Below are 15806 nucleotides of genomic sequence, written 5' to 3'. Positions count from 1 at the left end.
TCCAGGGCAGAAAGCCAAAGCCCCGCCATCCAGGGCTGAAGCCAAAGCCTGCACAATTTAGCTTCACAGGGTCCCTTGTGGTGTAGGGTCCAAGACAGTTGCCCTGCTTGCTACTTCCTAATGCTGGCCCTGGCTTTGATGTGCAGAAAACCAGTTGTTGTGGCACAAGTGCGCCGTGTGTTTTTAACGGCATGTTGGGGTGGCCTCAGAAAGAAAAAGGTTGAGAACCTGTCCTAAAAGATCATCAGACTCCTCTGAAAAACTTGATATGCCTAGTGAAGACACTGACATGGGCAGAGAAAACAAGGGAGCCTTGACAGTCAGTAAAACAAGAATAAACTTCTCTGTGATGCATAACATATAAATTAGAAGGACCGGAGGTCCCATTTCACTCTAACGCTATAGCTCACCAACTTTTTCTTTCTGTTCAGGAACGTTAGGACAGATCCCCAGCTGATGTAAACTGAGCACGTAACAGCTCCACGGTCTTCAGCAGAGCTCTGCTGATTCACATTAGCTGAGGATGTAGCCTTTTAGCTAGCAGGTAGAATTGACTTATAAACCAACAATCCCAGAGCCGATCTGATAACATGCTGAGGGAAGCACAACTGAAGTATTTGTAACAAATCAAAGATGCCTCCAGTGCAGACCGCAAAATGTCCTGCAGCAATTATGAGAGTGTAGTGGGACTAAACTACGTCTTGCTTACTTGAGAGAGCTTCAGTGTCCGTGTACGCTTTCGCTCCATTTCAGCCTCATAGTCAGCAGGGTGACTGATCAAGCTCCATTCATAGCTGTAGGCGGTTTCTGGGCGTGAAAAAATTGTACAATTATTAGCCTTGCCTTCAATATAAACAACTATACAGACACACGGGGAAAAAATGAAATGAGGCTGAATGTCTACAATGCAAAATAGTCAGAAACAATGACTTAATAAAAATATAAGAACCACATACTGGGTCAGATCAATGATCCACTTAGGCCGGTATTCTGTCTTCAGACAGTGGCCAATGCCAGATGCTTCAGAGGTTATGAACCGAACAGGGCAATTATCGAGAGATCCATCCACTGTCATCCTGTCCCAGCTTCTGGAACTCAGAGGCACAGGGGCACCGAGAGCATGGGGCTGCATCCCTGACCATCTTAGCTAATAGCCATGGATGGACCTCTCCTCCATGAACTTATCTAGCTCTTTTTTGAACTCAGTTATGCTTTTGGACTTCACAACATCCCCTGGCAATGAGTTTCACAGGTTGACTGTGTGTTGCACAAAGAAGTACTTCCTTTTGTTTTAAACCTGCTGCCTATTAATTTCATTGAGTGACCCCTGGTTCTTGTGTTATGTAAAGGGGATAAATAACACTTCCCTATTCGCTTTTTCCCCTCCAGTCACGATGTTATAGGCCTCTCCCATATCCCCCTTTAGTTGTCTCTTTCTGAGCTGAACGATCCCAGTCTTTTTTACTTCACCTCATATGGAAGCTGTTCCATGCCCCAAATCAATTTTGTTGCCTTTACAAAAGGTTGTATTTGCTAGTTATGAATATGCTGTCTGTATGTGTGCATCATTTTTGTATTTGAAGTTATGAATATTGGATATGTACTTGTATCGCAATGTGTTTGATTCTAAGTAGCATCAGTGAAGCATTTGGTCAGCTTCTTGAGAAAGGACTATTCTGAGTAAGTGCCCAACCAAGAAACACTTAACTGACAATGGACTTTGGGAGACGCCAGTCCACATCTGAGCTTTCCTGGGAACATTCAAACTAACATGTAAACAATGGCATCAACCTGCAAAAAGCTGAATCATTCATGGACATGTGACTTGCCCAAGTGGCTACAAACTCCATCTTGTTGCTGTGATTTTGCACAGAAGAACAAAGGGGTTTCTGCCCACAAGAGAAAGAATATAAAAGGCCCTGGAAGCCTCTCCATTTTGTCTTCAGCTGGCTCAAGAGATGGTCTCTCCACCCCAAAGAAATGCATGAAAGAAACTGGAACAAAAGTCTGTAACTACGGGGTGTGAGTAATTGCTGGACCCAGGCCATAAGCCACAACGTTGGTCTGAAAAGGATTGGGCCCAGACTAGGAAGGCGTCTAGTCTATGAAAGAAGCTTACTGGGACATCTCTAAGGGTGAGATTTACCTGTATTCAGTTTTCTAATGTATTAGGCTTAGACTCGTGTGTTTTGTCTTATTTTGCTAGGTAACTTACTTTGTTCTGTCTGTTATTACTTGGAATAACTTACATCCTACTTTTTATACTTAATAAAATCACTTGTGCTTATTAACTAACCGAGAGTAAGTAATTAATACCTGAGAGAAAACAGCTGTGCATATCTCTCTATCAGTGCTACAGAGGGCGGACAACTTATGAGTTTACCCTGTATAAACTTTATACAGAGTAAAATGGATTTATTTGGGTTTAGGCTCCCAGAAAGACTGAATACTGGGTGCTGGGAAAGTCCTTCTTACCTGAAAAACCCCTGGACTAAGTGAATCTTAGTTTCTGTGCACTGCAGGGGGCGTGGCCCAACCTCTTGGTCTGTGCTGTAGACGACTGGAGTGTCTAGCTCAGCAAGACGGGAGTGGAGGGAAGCCTTCTCTGGCATAGGGTTTTTTTCCCAGTGGTATCCCAGCACATCTAGTGACAGTCTTGAGGGAGTACCTGTCACCCAACCCGTCACAGTATCATCTGCAAATTTTGACACCTCACTGCTTACCCCTTTTTCCAGATCATTTATGAATATGTTGAACAGCACCGGTACCAGCTCAAATCCGTCTGGGACCCTGCTATTTACTTCTCTCCCCTATGAAAACTTCTGATGTTTGAGTCTGTGATCTGAATCACTGCTCCATATAGTATGCGTCAAGTTGCTGCAACATGCTGTAACTCAGTGACATGAATGGTGGTGGGGGAAGAGGGATGCAAATTAATGGACTCCGCAGGTACTTTAGCATGAGTACTTACTCTCCTCACCATCACTGACACCAGTTGCTGAACTGTCCTGGTGCTAAACACTTATGCACAAAGAATTCATTCTTTGCACCAGGCGATGACAGCATTAAGAAAAGTTCAGCTTAGCGTTTGCAGCCTAAGTTTGTTTTTAGCAGATAGTATAAGTGGACACATTAGTCCAGATCCTCCCTAGCGTAAATGTGTGTAACACCAGAGGAGGAGCTGGTTAATTAATTTGCATGCTGAAGACAAAAAACACACCCACTAATCTCTAAAACCCCCTTTGAAATGCCCCTCTGAAGCTGGTGCCACAGAGAACTGTCTCCGCAGATGAGAAGGGGAAGTTCTGCCCCCTGGATCCCCTCCTAGTTGTGGCTGTACATACAGCCTCAAAGCCAATCTGTGTTCATGTGTCAATTTTTATGTCTCCTTGTTTGAAAAGATTGTTAAATTCACCTGTGCGGGGTGGTGGCACAACAAAGGCATTCAGTTCAACTTCATTTTTTGGTAGAGTCACCTGTAAGTTATCTCCAGCTGACACCACGAGTTCTTTTACTGTATCTGAAGAAGATAAAAGCATTACATTTTAAAAAAACAGAATAAAGGGGAAACGGATTTGAAAAACAAATTGTAATAGGGATTGCATATTTATTGTACATCCTCTGGCAACTTTCTGGGGAAAGATGGGGGAGAATTACATTTTCTTGATAAATTATCAAGAATAATCATAATTACAGATTAATCTTCTCTCACCAGCCTACACTTGAGAATGGCTCCCCCTGAAACTGAAATCAAAATTAACTCATTTTTGTTTTAAATCAATGTTTGTGATTCTTCCGTACACCGTGTATATTCATTTTGCTTTGAACACATAAAAATCATAACTCCCCCCCACAGAGCCAATGTGTTTTTCCTTAATAAAAGTATGGAAATTTGGAAGACTAAAGGGTAAAAGTGCTGAATTAGAAAGGACTTGTATGAGAACCGGAGCATGTCTGCATTCAATCTCTATGTAGTTTTTCTCAAGTTTCCCAGTCACTAGTTTTCCATTTCCATCAGATACCTATAGAGGAGACACAGTTTGCTGTCTAAGGGCCACATTTTGGCTAACCCTGTAAATGTGCACTAGAGAAAGAAGAGAGTAAAGGAAGCCTCCTCCAGCCTCCAAACCCCCATACGTGATGCTTCCAGAAAGCCACTGCTCATGTTCCCCAAGTACAGACCAGGAACCAGTTAGCAAAGTAAGAAGCAGTCTAAATCTCAAGAAAGGCATAGCCAGGCAGACTCGGAGCAGTCAGTTCCTGCAGACCTGCTAGCACCCAGAGGTCAGTGCCGACTCTTTTTACAGGTACGTGCTACTGCTTCATGCACTCTCCCTAGAACGCCCTGAGGCACTCTTTTTCTGCAGGATGCCGCAGATTGCATCTGCTCTGCTTCGATAGCTCTACCCAGACTACCAAACCCAACTGTGTCCGTTGTGCTTAAAAGGCACAATTCAGCCCTAAATTCAATCACATGTGTTCTTGAATCAGTCAAACAATTCTCAGTGATTCTGATGACAGGCTTCTGAACAGTTTCTAATGCCTTTGTTCTTGGGAGCATTCCAAAGAAATCACAACCAGCCGAGTCAGAACTAAAAGAGATTACACCAAATAAAGTAACACAACACTTACTAATGCAATAGGAGCTCGCTTTTCCACCAACTGTGTACTGTTTATACATTAGCATGATGCTGCCATTGACATGATTAATATGCTATTCATAGCGTCACATTTTCAATGTCCATAAAAACAGCAGGAGAACATGGAAAAAACAGCTTGGCTAAAAGGTGACTGTATGCTTTGCATCTTATTTCATGCTGCCCTCCCGCTAGGAACAGCCTTCTACTTCTTGGCCACAAAGAGTCCTTCCTCTCTTCCTTCAAACCACTCTTCCATCTACAAGGTCCACAGATCCTTTAACCACTGGGATTTGTACAGCCGTGCACTTTCAGGCAGGGTTCAGTCAAACAGAACTATATATACCCAGGGTTTTATAATCCTTCCTCACTACTGAGAGACCGCAGCCTGGAACACCCTGCTACCACCCTGCATTTGCTGATGCCCAAATGTCCAGTTTGTACATTTTGAGCCCAGCAGACCTCATCATCTGGGGCAGAAGATCTCTGAGCCCAGGAAGCTGGTACCACTCCGAGCGAGTGGGCTTTGATGCCAGCTGCTGGAGAGATTCTTGTCTGGAAGGCTTCATATATGCACTATCCAACCCTCTTGAAATAGAACATTTTGATGCTCTCTTTTCTTTGGATGAGAGAGAGCAGATCAAGCACTGAACTTGCAAAAGGCCTGTATGCAACTGATTTAGAGCTGAGGTCTCCACGAGCATCCAATGTATGCTAGAGCTTCTCTCTTGGGTGGACAGGATCACAATTTCTTTAGTTCTGAAAAACTGAGTTAGTTTTTGGGATACAGGCTGGGTCTTTATGAAAACCACCTTTTCATTGTGGAATGTGCTATAGTGCTCCTCCATGGGTGAAGCCCCAGGCTCTGACACTCTCTGCGTAGAGGTGATGTCCATCAGGAAGCCATCCTTGGTGGAGAGGAAATACAGGGATACCTTCCTGAGGGGTTCAAAGGGATGCAGAGTCAGTGCATTAAGAACCACATTGTGGTTCCATGGCAGCACTTGATTAATCTTAAAAGGATGAAGTAATGATGCAGCACTGAGGAAACACCAGAGGGAGGGAGGTGCAGTGCTACCTGCCCCTTGCCTTCTCCCAAGTCCCATTTTGAGTCCTCTTCAGCCCTCTCCCTCCCTTGGATGCTACTGAGGAGAGGCAGGAGGGAGCACGGAAAAAGCTGCCTGGCCTGTGGTTGCAGCCACGCACCATTGCCTGAGGTGGGGCTCACCCCATTGCTCAGGGGCCCCCTTTGTATCTTTTTGTCATGGTAGGGGGGACTGACACCTGCTTCAGGGTCCTGCTTTCCTGCGGGTTTAGGTCCAGGCTGGCTGCTCCTGGCTCAAGAGAGAAATTCCGCAAAAATCCCTGCCCTGATGGTTCTACTGAGATGTGCAGGGCTCTTCTGTCAGGCACTCCATGAGCAGAGTGGAGCAAACCGCACATGTTCAGGCTTTCCCCTTCTTCCCATTCTCCTCCATGCTGAACTCGAGTTTTACTGTCTAACAGTCGAGCAAAACACTGACTTTTGGAAATATATTTGCACACTGATATTATCATCATCTCCTCCATAGCAGGTAGGGAGTAAATGTCTACACTGCATACTAAGCCTGGGCTCTGACTCAGGTTTGAGTCCAAGCCCCGCTGCTGCCCACATGCAAACCAATCTGACTTAGGTCAGAAACCAGGACTGGTTCCTAGGGCCTCCTGTGGGGGGGTGGGTCAGAGCCCAAGTTCTGCTGTGACTTCGGTCCAAGCCTGTCATTTTGCAGTGTGGATGCAGCTCAAGCCACATACCCAAGTCAGAAGGTCTGAATAGTGCAGTATGGATGTGATAGCATGGCTGTGAGACCCGGTTCCAGCAACTGTAAGCCCAGGCTTACAATGCAGTGTGGACACTGAAGCTTGGGCTTGGAAACACTGTGTCAACAAGCCTAGGTCTCCCAGGACCCAGCTCAGAGTGCAGTGTAGATATACCCAGAGTGAGAAAGCTTTATCAAATGGGGCCAGGCTTGCAGCACGCTGTAAAAGTAATGAGACTCTAAATTAACCTGCTCGCCTCTGGAAGCTCATTTCACAGCCAGTCCTTCTCAACTGAGAGCACCTTCTAAGCATTTCTATCCATACTATCCATTGCCAAAATGAACTCTGGCTTTCAGGGCTTTTTTTCATGCAACCTGTGTCACCACCTTAAAGTGCTGATACACTGTGTTTTGATATAAAACCTGCACTGTCCCACTGAAGTTGGTAATCAGAAATGACCAGCGCCACCAACATTGCACTCAGTGTTAGCACTGTCTGGGCAGCGGAGTAGGGCTATTTGCCTTAGGAGGAGTCAACATTTCTCAACTGCTTTATTTTTCAAAGTTCCGCCTTGAAGAAGAAAGTTACCCGCTTTGTCAGCAGTGGTGGGAGATGTGACCTGCAGCGTGACAGTGGCCTGAGAGATGACAGAACTAGCTGGAAATGGTGTGATCCCATCTTGTGTCAGACTCCAGGGGGCTGTTGTTGGGATTTGGGTTCTCTCTGCGATAGCTTGGGTAGATTCCAGATTGTCTGAAGGAGGGTTATGAGAAGGCTTTAGAACCTATAAGGGGAACAGTAAGGGTAAAATTATTATGAATAAATCATTTTCCCTAGTCAGATATACATTATTTATAATGCATAAACTGAGCCCAGCGATGCGTGTCATTGGGATATCCTGAACACGAAGAAGAACATTACCAATGAAGGCCCACATTCTCCCATCATATTTTTAAGAAATTGCTTTCAACCTCAACAGGAGTTCCACATGCAGACCAATGCAAGAATATGGCTATTAACATACAATTTGTCACACTCATTTGTGTCTAGTCTTAAATTAAGACTCAGCTTTTCAGGGCAGGGGGCCTGTCCACCTTTGTGGGTAATGATCCTTATCTACTGATAAGTACCTGAACACTGACCTTCTAGGATGAAAAGCAGCGTTTTCTGTAACCATGTAACGTCCATTAATAATACTTAGCATTTATATGGTGCTTTACATATTCAAAGCACTACACAAATACTAATAAATCATCACAATGCACCTTGGACATAGGAAAGTATTACTATCCCCATTACACTCACTTATTTTATTGAACAGAGGCCAGGATTTGAAATAACTTGGCCACGGTCACACACTGACGCAGCGCCACAGCCTGGATTCAAACGCAAGGAATTTCTGAGTCCCGACCCTGTGCATACTCCCGTAGACCACATTGCCTTAGTGCACATTAGAATGCATGTTGCATGGGGAGCTGTTAAAGGACGATGCATTTTGAAGGCCAGAAAGCCAGAATACCATACAGACACATTGTAACCCAGATCCATGTCCACAAGTCTGAAAGTTTAAACTGGGATCCCTATACCCAACTACCAGAAGCTTTACTCCTTACTGTCTGATAAATATCTGAGTGTCTTGCCTTGATCCAAGTAGCACTGCATTGCAATTACACTAGCCAGGAGGGCTGGGTTTTTTTAAAAGAGCACACTCTTTTCTTATACTGTCACATACAGTAGGGTGACCAGATGTCCCGATAAAATCGGGACTGTCCCGATATTTAGTTGTTTGTCCCGTGTCCTGAACGATGTACGGTCGGCATGCCATTTGTCCTGATATTTTGCTTCAGCGGCACTCCAGCTTTTTTTTTGCTTGGGGTGGCAAAAAACCTAGAGCCGGCCCTGGTGTGGGGGTGAGCCTGTGGCTGCCCCCCATGTGTCCCAATATTTTGGTCTTGTCATCTGGTCACCCTACATGACAGTAGTGGACAATGAAACACTGATTTCCTTAGGGACTACTATACTAATCTATTTTGATTTGAAAAGGACCTATAAAGCAGAACATTACGGTGCACACGTCACTACTTCTTCTGGGATCTTGAGGCATCCCTACCTCTTTCCCCAGTTTGTCAATGGCTTTTACAGGTGGTTGTCCAGCTGCTTTGCTTTCAGTGGACTCCAGTGGGAATGGTGTCATCTCAGCGAGAGATGGCATTTTCTCCTTGGCATGTTCAATAGGAACAGAGTTTGAATTGGACCCACTTTTAGTCATGAGATTTTCCAGTCTACTGCCTTCCCTGTGCTTTTCAGCCAAATCCTCATGGTTGTCTTCAGTATCAGCTAATGTAGGGTTGAAGCCATTTTCACTGGTCACCACCAGGCCCCAGTCTGTGTAATCAGTGCTCTCTTTCTGTTTGTGCTTGATGCTCAGCTGAAAGGGGTCCTTCTCCAAGTCCCTGTAGTCATCAGTGTATTCAGGTATCTCGTCAAGGCTGTGATCTTTGCTCAGCAAAGAAAGCTCCTTCAGGTTACTCACTTCCTCAGAGGGCTCACTCTGTAGTCCCACAGAGTGAACCATATTTGGCAGCACCTGTCCATACCCTAGCAATGCACCTGGCCTCTGAGAAGGCCTAAGTACAAATGTAAGATAAGACTTCACTGTTTCAATTTTCTTAGGTTCACAATTTTCTTTATGCTGGCAGTTCACAATGTAGCAGCGCCGTTCAAACATCCAGGACAAGTCACAACCCGAAAGATCGCAGCAAGCCGCTGTGCAGTCTGACATCGACATGGCATGGGGAACTCGCATGATTTTAGTGGTGTCTAAATTAGGAGATATCACTGCGTCTGCATACGTGGCTCCTTCCGTGCACTGCTCACAGAAATACCCTGAAACAACATACACTGACATTAGGCAGAGAACTACAATCACACAGCTTTAGAAGCTGCCATCTTGCCTTGGAGGGACTTTTCATTCAAGGGCAAAAATGTAAACAATATTAAGATTAAATATAAATCATTTTACCATGCACAAGTTTTGCCATTATTTTTCTTACAGGTTTGCTAATTCTTGAAGATATGGGTAATAAGAGTGTGTGTGCATTAAGAGTAATATTTTACACTCACGTAGCATTTCTCATCCGATGGTCTCAAAGCTTCTTGCAAAGTATCTCTTATCCCATTTTACAAATACAGATGCTGAGGCAAAGAAGTTACATGACTTGCAGAACATCCTACAGCAAGCTAGTAGCGGGGCAGGGAACATAAGAACCCTGATGGCACAACATACATATTGTGACACTAGTAGACCAGGTGCCAGGTTTTGCCAAGGCTGTAGTCATCAGCTGAGCACTGACAAATTCAGAGCTGGAAACCAGACCAGCTCACATGTATGTTAGTATTGTTCAAGACAAGTGTTAGACTTGTAAGATGTGTTCAGTGTTTAGGCAATAATTTTACTTGTAATGTCTGTATCTTATGCTGTAAGGTAGTATGTAACTTTTGCTTTATAACTGTAAAAATGCCTGCTCTGAACTTGTGAACCCAGGCAGGAGCAGTGGTTCACCCACCCATCAAGGAGGACTATCAAAACTAAGTGGAAAGAAAAGGAGTACTGGTGGCACCTTAGAGACTAACCAATTTATTTGAGCATGAGCTTTCGTGAGCTACAGCTCACTTCATCAGATGTATACCGTGGAAACTGCAGCAGACTTTATATACACACAGAGAATATGAAACAATACCTCCTCCCACCCCACTGTCCTGCTGGTAATAGCTTATCTAAAGTGATCAACAGGTGGGCCATTTCCAGCACAAATCCAGGTTTTCTCACCCTCCACCCCCCCACATAAATTCACTCTCCTGCTGGTGCTAGCCCATCCAAAGTGACAACTCTTTACATAATCAAGTCGGGCTATTGTGAAACTAAGTGGGCCATTGTGAAATATCACAATACAAAGACTGGGTTAATGGCCCTCTCACACCTGGGCAGGTGCTACGTGCAAGGAAGTTCATCCCATTATCTTGAATTCTGGAAGAAGGAAATAAAGAGAGCTGACATGAAAATTCTTCATCTCTTTGCTGTTTGGCTCTCAAAGGACTGGAGTTAGGAAACAAAAGCAGGGATCCCCAGGGTCAACCTAGGTTAGCCCTGAAAGACATTCAGTGCTGACAGATTACTACAACTCCTCCTCCTGGGAGAATTCTGCACCAAAAATTTAAAAATTCTGCACATGATATTTTAGAATTCTGCATATTTTATATGCCAATATAATCATGCCAGTTTCAATTTTGGTAATTTATTTCCAAATACCTGTCAGCAAGTATGTCTGTAACAATACAGACGACCAAAAAAGATTCAGGAAATGTTTTTTTGACAAATAGATTCCTTACTAGGCATATTAATACAGAACTTTGAGTAAATAATTCATTTAAACTACAGTACAGAAACATATTTCAAGCACCCCTCAGAAGCAGTGCAGAAGCTTGGGGGAATCGGGGTAATGGAGGAGCTAAGGGAGAGGGAAGTAATTGGTGGGCAGGAGCCTGGGAGTGATCCTGGAGGATTGTTGGGTGTGGGTAGGAGAACTATGGAACGGAGTGGGGGGGGGGGCGAGCGGGGGAGAAATTATTAGGGAGTCTGGGAGCCTCACCCATGTAGACCATGGCTGACCCCTAGGCTTTCCCATTCAATCAGGCACATCTGCCCCCATCCACAATAGTCCCTGCACCCCCCTTCCCCTGTTCCCATGTGTCCATGAACCCCTACTCAGCTGCCTCTCTTTCCCCTTCCCGATGTGTCCCTGCAACCTCCCCCATCCCCATATGTCCCTGAACCCCAAACTGGTTTTTTCTGCTGGTGTCGAAAGAATATTTTCTTCCTTTGGACTAATTCATTCCAAATTGAGACCTGAAAAAGCAGATTATGAACAAACAGTAAAATGAAGGTGAAGACGACTGAGTGAGCTGTAGAAGCCAATATTTTAAGTTTCTCATGTTGACCTGGCTGACACAGTCAATTTAATTTTTTTTTGCTTTTAAATATTTCATCTAACTATTTTAGTTAAAAACAATTTTAACAAAAACAAATCTGATTTTAAAAAACTTGAATGTTTAACTAAATTCAAAAATTCATATGCTTGTTTTGTTAAAATATTATATGTTTGCCGTTGAAGAAAAAAATCCAGAATACATAACGTTGTTTTAGTTAAATAAAACAATTTAAATGTCTGTCTGGTGATGTTCTTCTCCTAATACAGCCTGGCAAGAAAATCCTCCAAATATTAATGATTAACCTGTTGAATTGGAGATAGTTCACCTCCCAATGACTTCATAAATATCTGCTTCAATTACCTTTGGTAAATGAAATAACCAAACAATCATTCATTTTCTGATATAGCTGTAAAACTAATCTGAAAAGTTTTCAAAATATATCACTTTAAAAATGTATAGTGTGTACCTTCTAAAAACGAAACCTACATCTATCTCTGAGTTGTGAAGAATATGTATTAAGGTTATAACAACCAACAAGCATGCACTTTTATGTAGAAATCCAGAATTCAAATTGAGTCTTCCTGACTAGTGATTTAAATCATGATTTAAATCAATTTCATTTAAATCTAATCCACCCTGGCCCAATCCCTCATGAAAACATGTTGCAATTGGCAGAAACAGCCTGGAAAATTACCCACAACTCTTTCTACACCTGATTCTGATACCCTTATTTATGATAAACAGCACCTTATCCCAGGAGCAGCCCCATTGACTTCACTGAGACTCCTTGTGGAGCAAGGTGCTGCTCAGTGGGAGTAAGGGGATCCCAAACTGGACCTGAACGAGTAAGGATAAGGTGCACTGCAGAGTATGGTATCCTTGGGCAGGCAGACTCTCTGCTCAACTGCTACTGTTCCCTCCCGCAGCATGACAGAGAGATGGTAAGGCAGGATTTTGCCCTGAGTTTGCAGTGCTCGCATTTTGAGAGGAGAAAAAAAAAATCTTTTGACTTGCAAATGGACATTTAATAAGGCACTAATAGAGCATAAATGCCTCCCTGTTTAAGAGCAGGTTGAACAAACACCTGTCAGGGACAGTCTAGATAATACTTAGTCCTTCCTTGAGTGCAGGGGACTGGACTAGATGGCCTCTCGAGGTCCCTTCCAGTTCTTTGATTCTATATTTACAGCAGCACTTTTCTGACTACAGCTACAGTTTAATACAGGGCTGGGGTTTTGTTTGTGCCTGTATTTGTATTCCAGCTAGAACTCTATTCAAGGGAACATGAACGTAAAATAACAGCTCCTGTACAACAGTGTGCGATTCTTCAGCTTATCAGCACCTTCATTCTTCTCTCCCACACCAAGTATACTATAATTAGTTCCTCCACATTTCCATTCACCTCTGAGAATATCAGGGATGCTGTTGCAGAGGTCTATGAAAACACTTACCATAAATCAGTACTTTAAATGTGCTACCCAGCTTCTGACAGGGCAGCTGCAGGAGCTCATGGTTAAAGGAGAGGGCTGGGAGGTAGGAGACCAGTTTAACTGCTGTGTGATTTAGACATATTTATCCACATCGATAAAAGCATAATAAAACGGGAACTTGGAAAAACAACAAAATCTCTTGTAGGGTAACACAAAGGTGTGCCTCAGGTTCGTGTACAAGAATAAGTAAACAACCCTTCATTAAAAATAGGTAGAAAGCCCAGACTTTCAAAAACTACTGATTACTTGGATGCTCAGCACTTTCTCTGAATCAGGTGCCTTGAAGGCTTCCCAAGCTGGGCACCCAAATATTCAGGCACTCAAAACAGTAACAAAAATAATGACATCCAGCCCTTGTATAGCACTGGTCATCAGCATTTTACCCAGGAGGTCAGCATCACTTCCCTCACTTTACAGGTAGAGGTAACTGAGGCACAAAGAGGTGAGATGACTTACCTGACATCACACAGCAGATCAGTGGCAGAGCTGAAAACAGAGTCCAGGTCTCCTGAGTCCCAGGCCATTGATTTAGCCACTAGGCCCTACTGCCTCTCCCATCACTAGATACTTTTGAAAACTGCGGCCTATACTTTTTATAAGTGAATTTCATGCTGATGCAACGTGGTAGATCAACATTCCCACAGACTGTAGTCCTCCATTTACCCACAGAGTAGTTACAGCATGGATCAGTTTTACCGGCCAAACTATAGTTCAATCTCCATGCCCTAGCCAGCCCTGGGCCTCTCGGAGGGAAGCGGTTGTTTCAGATCAGTGATTCTCAACCTTTTTTATACTGTGTCTCTATGTCACAAAAGCAGGAGTTTCAGGACCCCTTCTCATCCATTCATTCAGAAAGGAAGAGTAGCAACGACCCTCCTGGACCTGTTCACAGCCCCCAGGTTGAACACTTATGTTTTAGATCTTTTACAATTTCCCCTGCATAAGCAGGCATTCACCCTGTTATGTCTAAGCATTACAGCATAGGTAGGTAACTTAGTCTTCAGATGTGCTGAGTACCCATAACTCCCCTGGATGTCAAATCTGGCCAACAAAACAAAAAAACAGTGTCAAATCTGACCATCTGAAAGTCAGCTCAAGAAGTTCAGTGGTGCCCAGCATTGAGCAACACACATCACCGAGGGAAGCTCTACACTTAAAAAGATGCAACAGTGCAGCTGTGCCACTGTAGCTCTACAGTGAAGATGTTTCCCCCATCAGCAGTGTTAACCCACCTTCATGAGAGACGATAGCTATATCGATGGGAGAAGCCCCCTGGTCGACACAGCACTGTCCATGCTAGGGGTTAGGTCAGTATAATTGCGTTTCTCATGGGTGTGAATTTTGCTCATGGGTGTTTTGTGTTGCTCATGGGTGTGAGCGGCACAGTTATACCCATGTACGTTTATAGTGTAGACCTGGCCTGAGTGTTTTGGAAAGTCAGCTGCTGCCCTTCCATATGGATGCACAGTAGCAGATTTTTCAGGAGATGCAGTGATATGCATTACTCCTGACAAGGAACAATTGAGCCCACTGGGCCTAAGCCAAAGCCCCATGAAGTCAATGGAAGCTTTGCCACCGGCTTCACTGGGAGCACCAACTGGCCCATTGTAGAGTCTGAAGCAATAACTGGGCACAATTGGATGATGCAAGGATGAAATTTCAGCCTCAACACTACATTTCTTTGTTGGTTGGTTTCAGCTGGGATATGAAAGCCCAGCTTTCAAAGGGGACTCAGTTGGATCTCCAGTTTTCCTATCTGCACTCCACAGTGGTCCCAAGTGAGAGAATTTTGATGTCTATCTGATTTGTGAGAAACTTGCTGGAAAATTCATTACTTAGATGGTCACGTTTTAACACTTGTGCCTGCAAAACTGACCCCAATTGACTGCAGGCATAAAATTAAAGTCGTTTTTAAAAACGGTGCCTACAGTCAATTGTGGTCAGAAAGTAACATGCCATTCCACTCAGAAAAGCGACTGTGCAAAAATAGCATCATGCAGTTCCACATTTATAATGCCTGAATGACTTGCAGATCACGTGTGCTCAGTTTACAGTTAAAAAGATGGTTTTCCTAATTGCCAGCGCTGCAAAGTCATGCTGGGAGCATTCTGGCTCATGCAGCATCACCAGCAGTAAAGGTTCTGTAGGCCAAATACACCTACATCTGTGCTACCTTATACCTGCAGCAGGCTTGCACAGGCATAACTGAGGGCATAATTTGGAGATCATGGAGTTGCACAAGTGGCCCTGTCACCGATGTTAGTAATTCTGTTGATAATGCGTAAACCAGTAAAGAATAATCTCACATTCCCAGATCTGTTTTGGGCTAACTTTAGGAAAAATTAATAAAGACAATTTCCCCCCTCCCCCACTAAAGTCTGCGGACATAGCTCTTCATACATATGCAGGGAGCACAACTGCTGAGTAAGAAGGCACCATTTTTACAGTCACTTTGTAAAGTAAAGTTATTCCTTATAAGGACAGGTTTCAGAGTAACAGCCGTGTTAGTCTGTATTCGCAAAAAGAAAAGGAGTACTTGTGGCACCTTAGAGACTAACCAATTTATTTGAGCATAAGCTTTCGTGAGCTACAGCTGTAACTAACTGAGGTTTCCTATTCTCTCACTCTCAGCTTCATAGGCCAACTGATGCATGAATGGCATGGAGATTGTGGTAATTTACTAGGCACCAAATTGTGTTTGGCCTGGTGATCACACAGTAATACACTGTAGGTTATCAGGGTTGTTTAGAGGGCAGATGGAAGCCCTGCATGATTATGATGACAGTGCACATGGACTGGTTTGGTCATAGGATCTAACAGTAAGCTGTGCAGCAGGAGGGTTTTCTGTGTTCTAAGTGAGAAATATCAGATGGAATTAATCCAGCCATTA

General features: G+C 43.8%; 1 protein-coding gene across 5 annotated transcripts in view; it reads right to left on the bottom strand.

Annotated features, from left to right (window-relative positions):
* The window catches only part of KIAA0319 (KIAA0319 ortholog), an 82156-nt gene that overhangs the window by 41929 nt on the left and 24421 nt on the right, over positions 1–15806 (bottom strand). For all 5 annotated transcript variants that reach the window (XM_048840007.2, XM_048840004.2, XM_048840005.2 and 2 more), the window contains 4 exons: positions 8548–9323; positions 7026–7221; positions 3416–3520; positions 710–807 (listed from right to left, as the gene is read on the bottom strand). In XM_048840007.2, coding sequence (XP_048695964.2) covers positions 710–807; positions 3416–3520; positions 7026–7221; positions 8548–9323 — 1175 coding nt within the window. The remainder of the gene's footprint in view (positions 1–709; positions 808–3415; positions 3521–7025; positions 7222–8547; positions 9324–15806) is intronic.

The sequence above is a fragment of the Caretta caretta genome, chromosome 2 (genome assembly GCF_965140235.1).
Source record: "Caretta caretta isolate rCarCar2 chromosome 2, rCarCar1.hap1, whole genome shotgun sequence".
In the NCBI taxonomy this organism is placed as follows: domain Eukaryota; kingdom Metazoa; phylum Chordata; order Testudines; family Cheloniidae; genus Caretta; species Caretta caretta.
The sequence above is the reverse complement of the archived record's forward strand: the minus strand, read 5'-3'. Positions and strand labels throughout refer to the sequence as shown.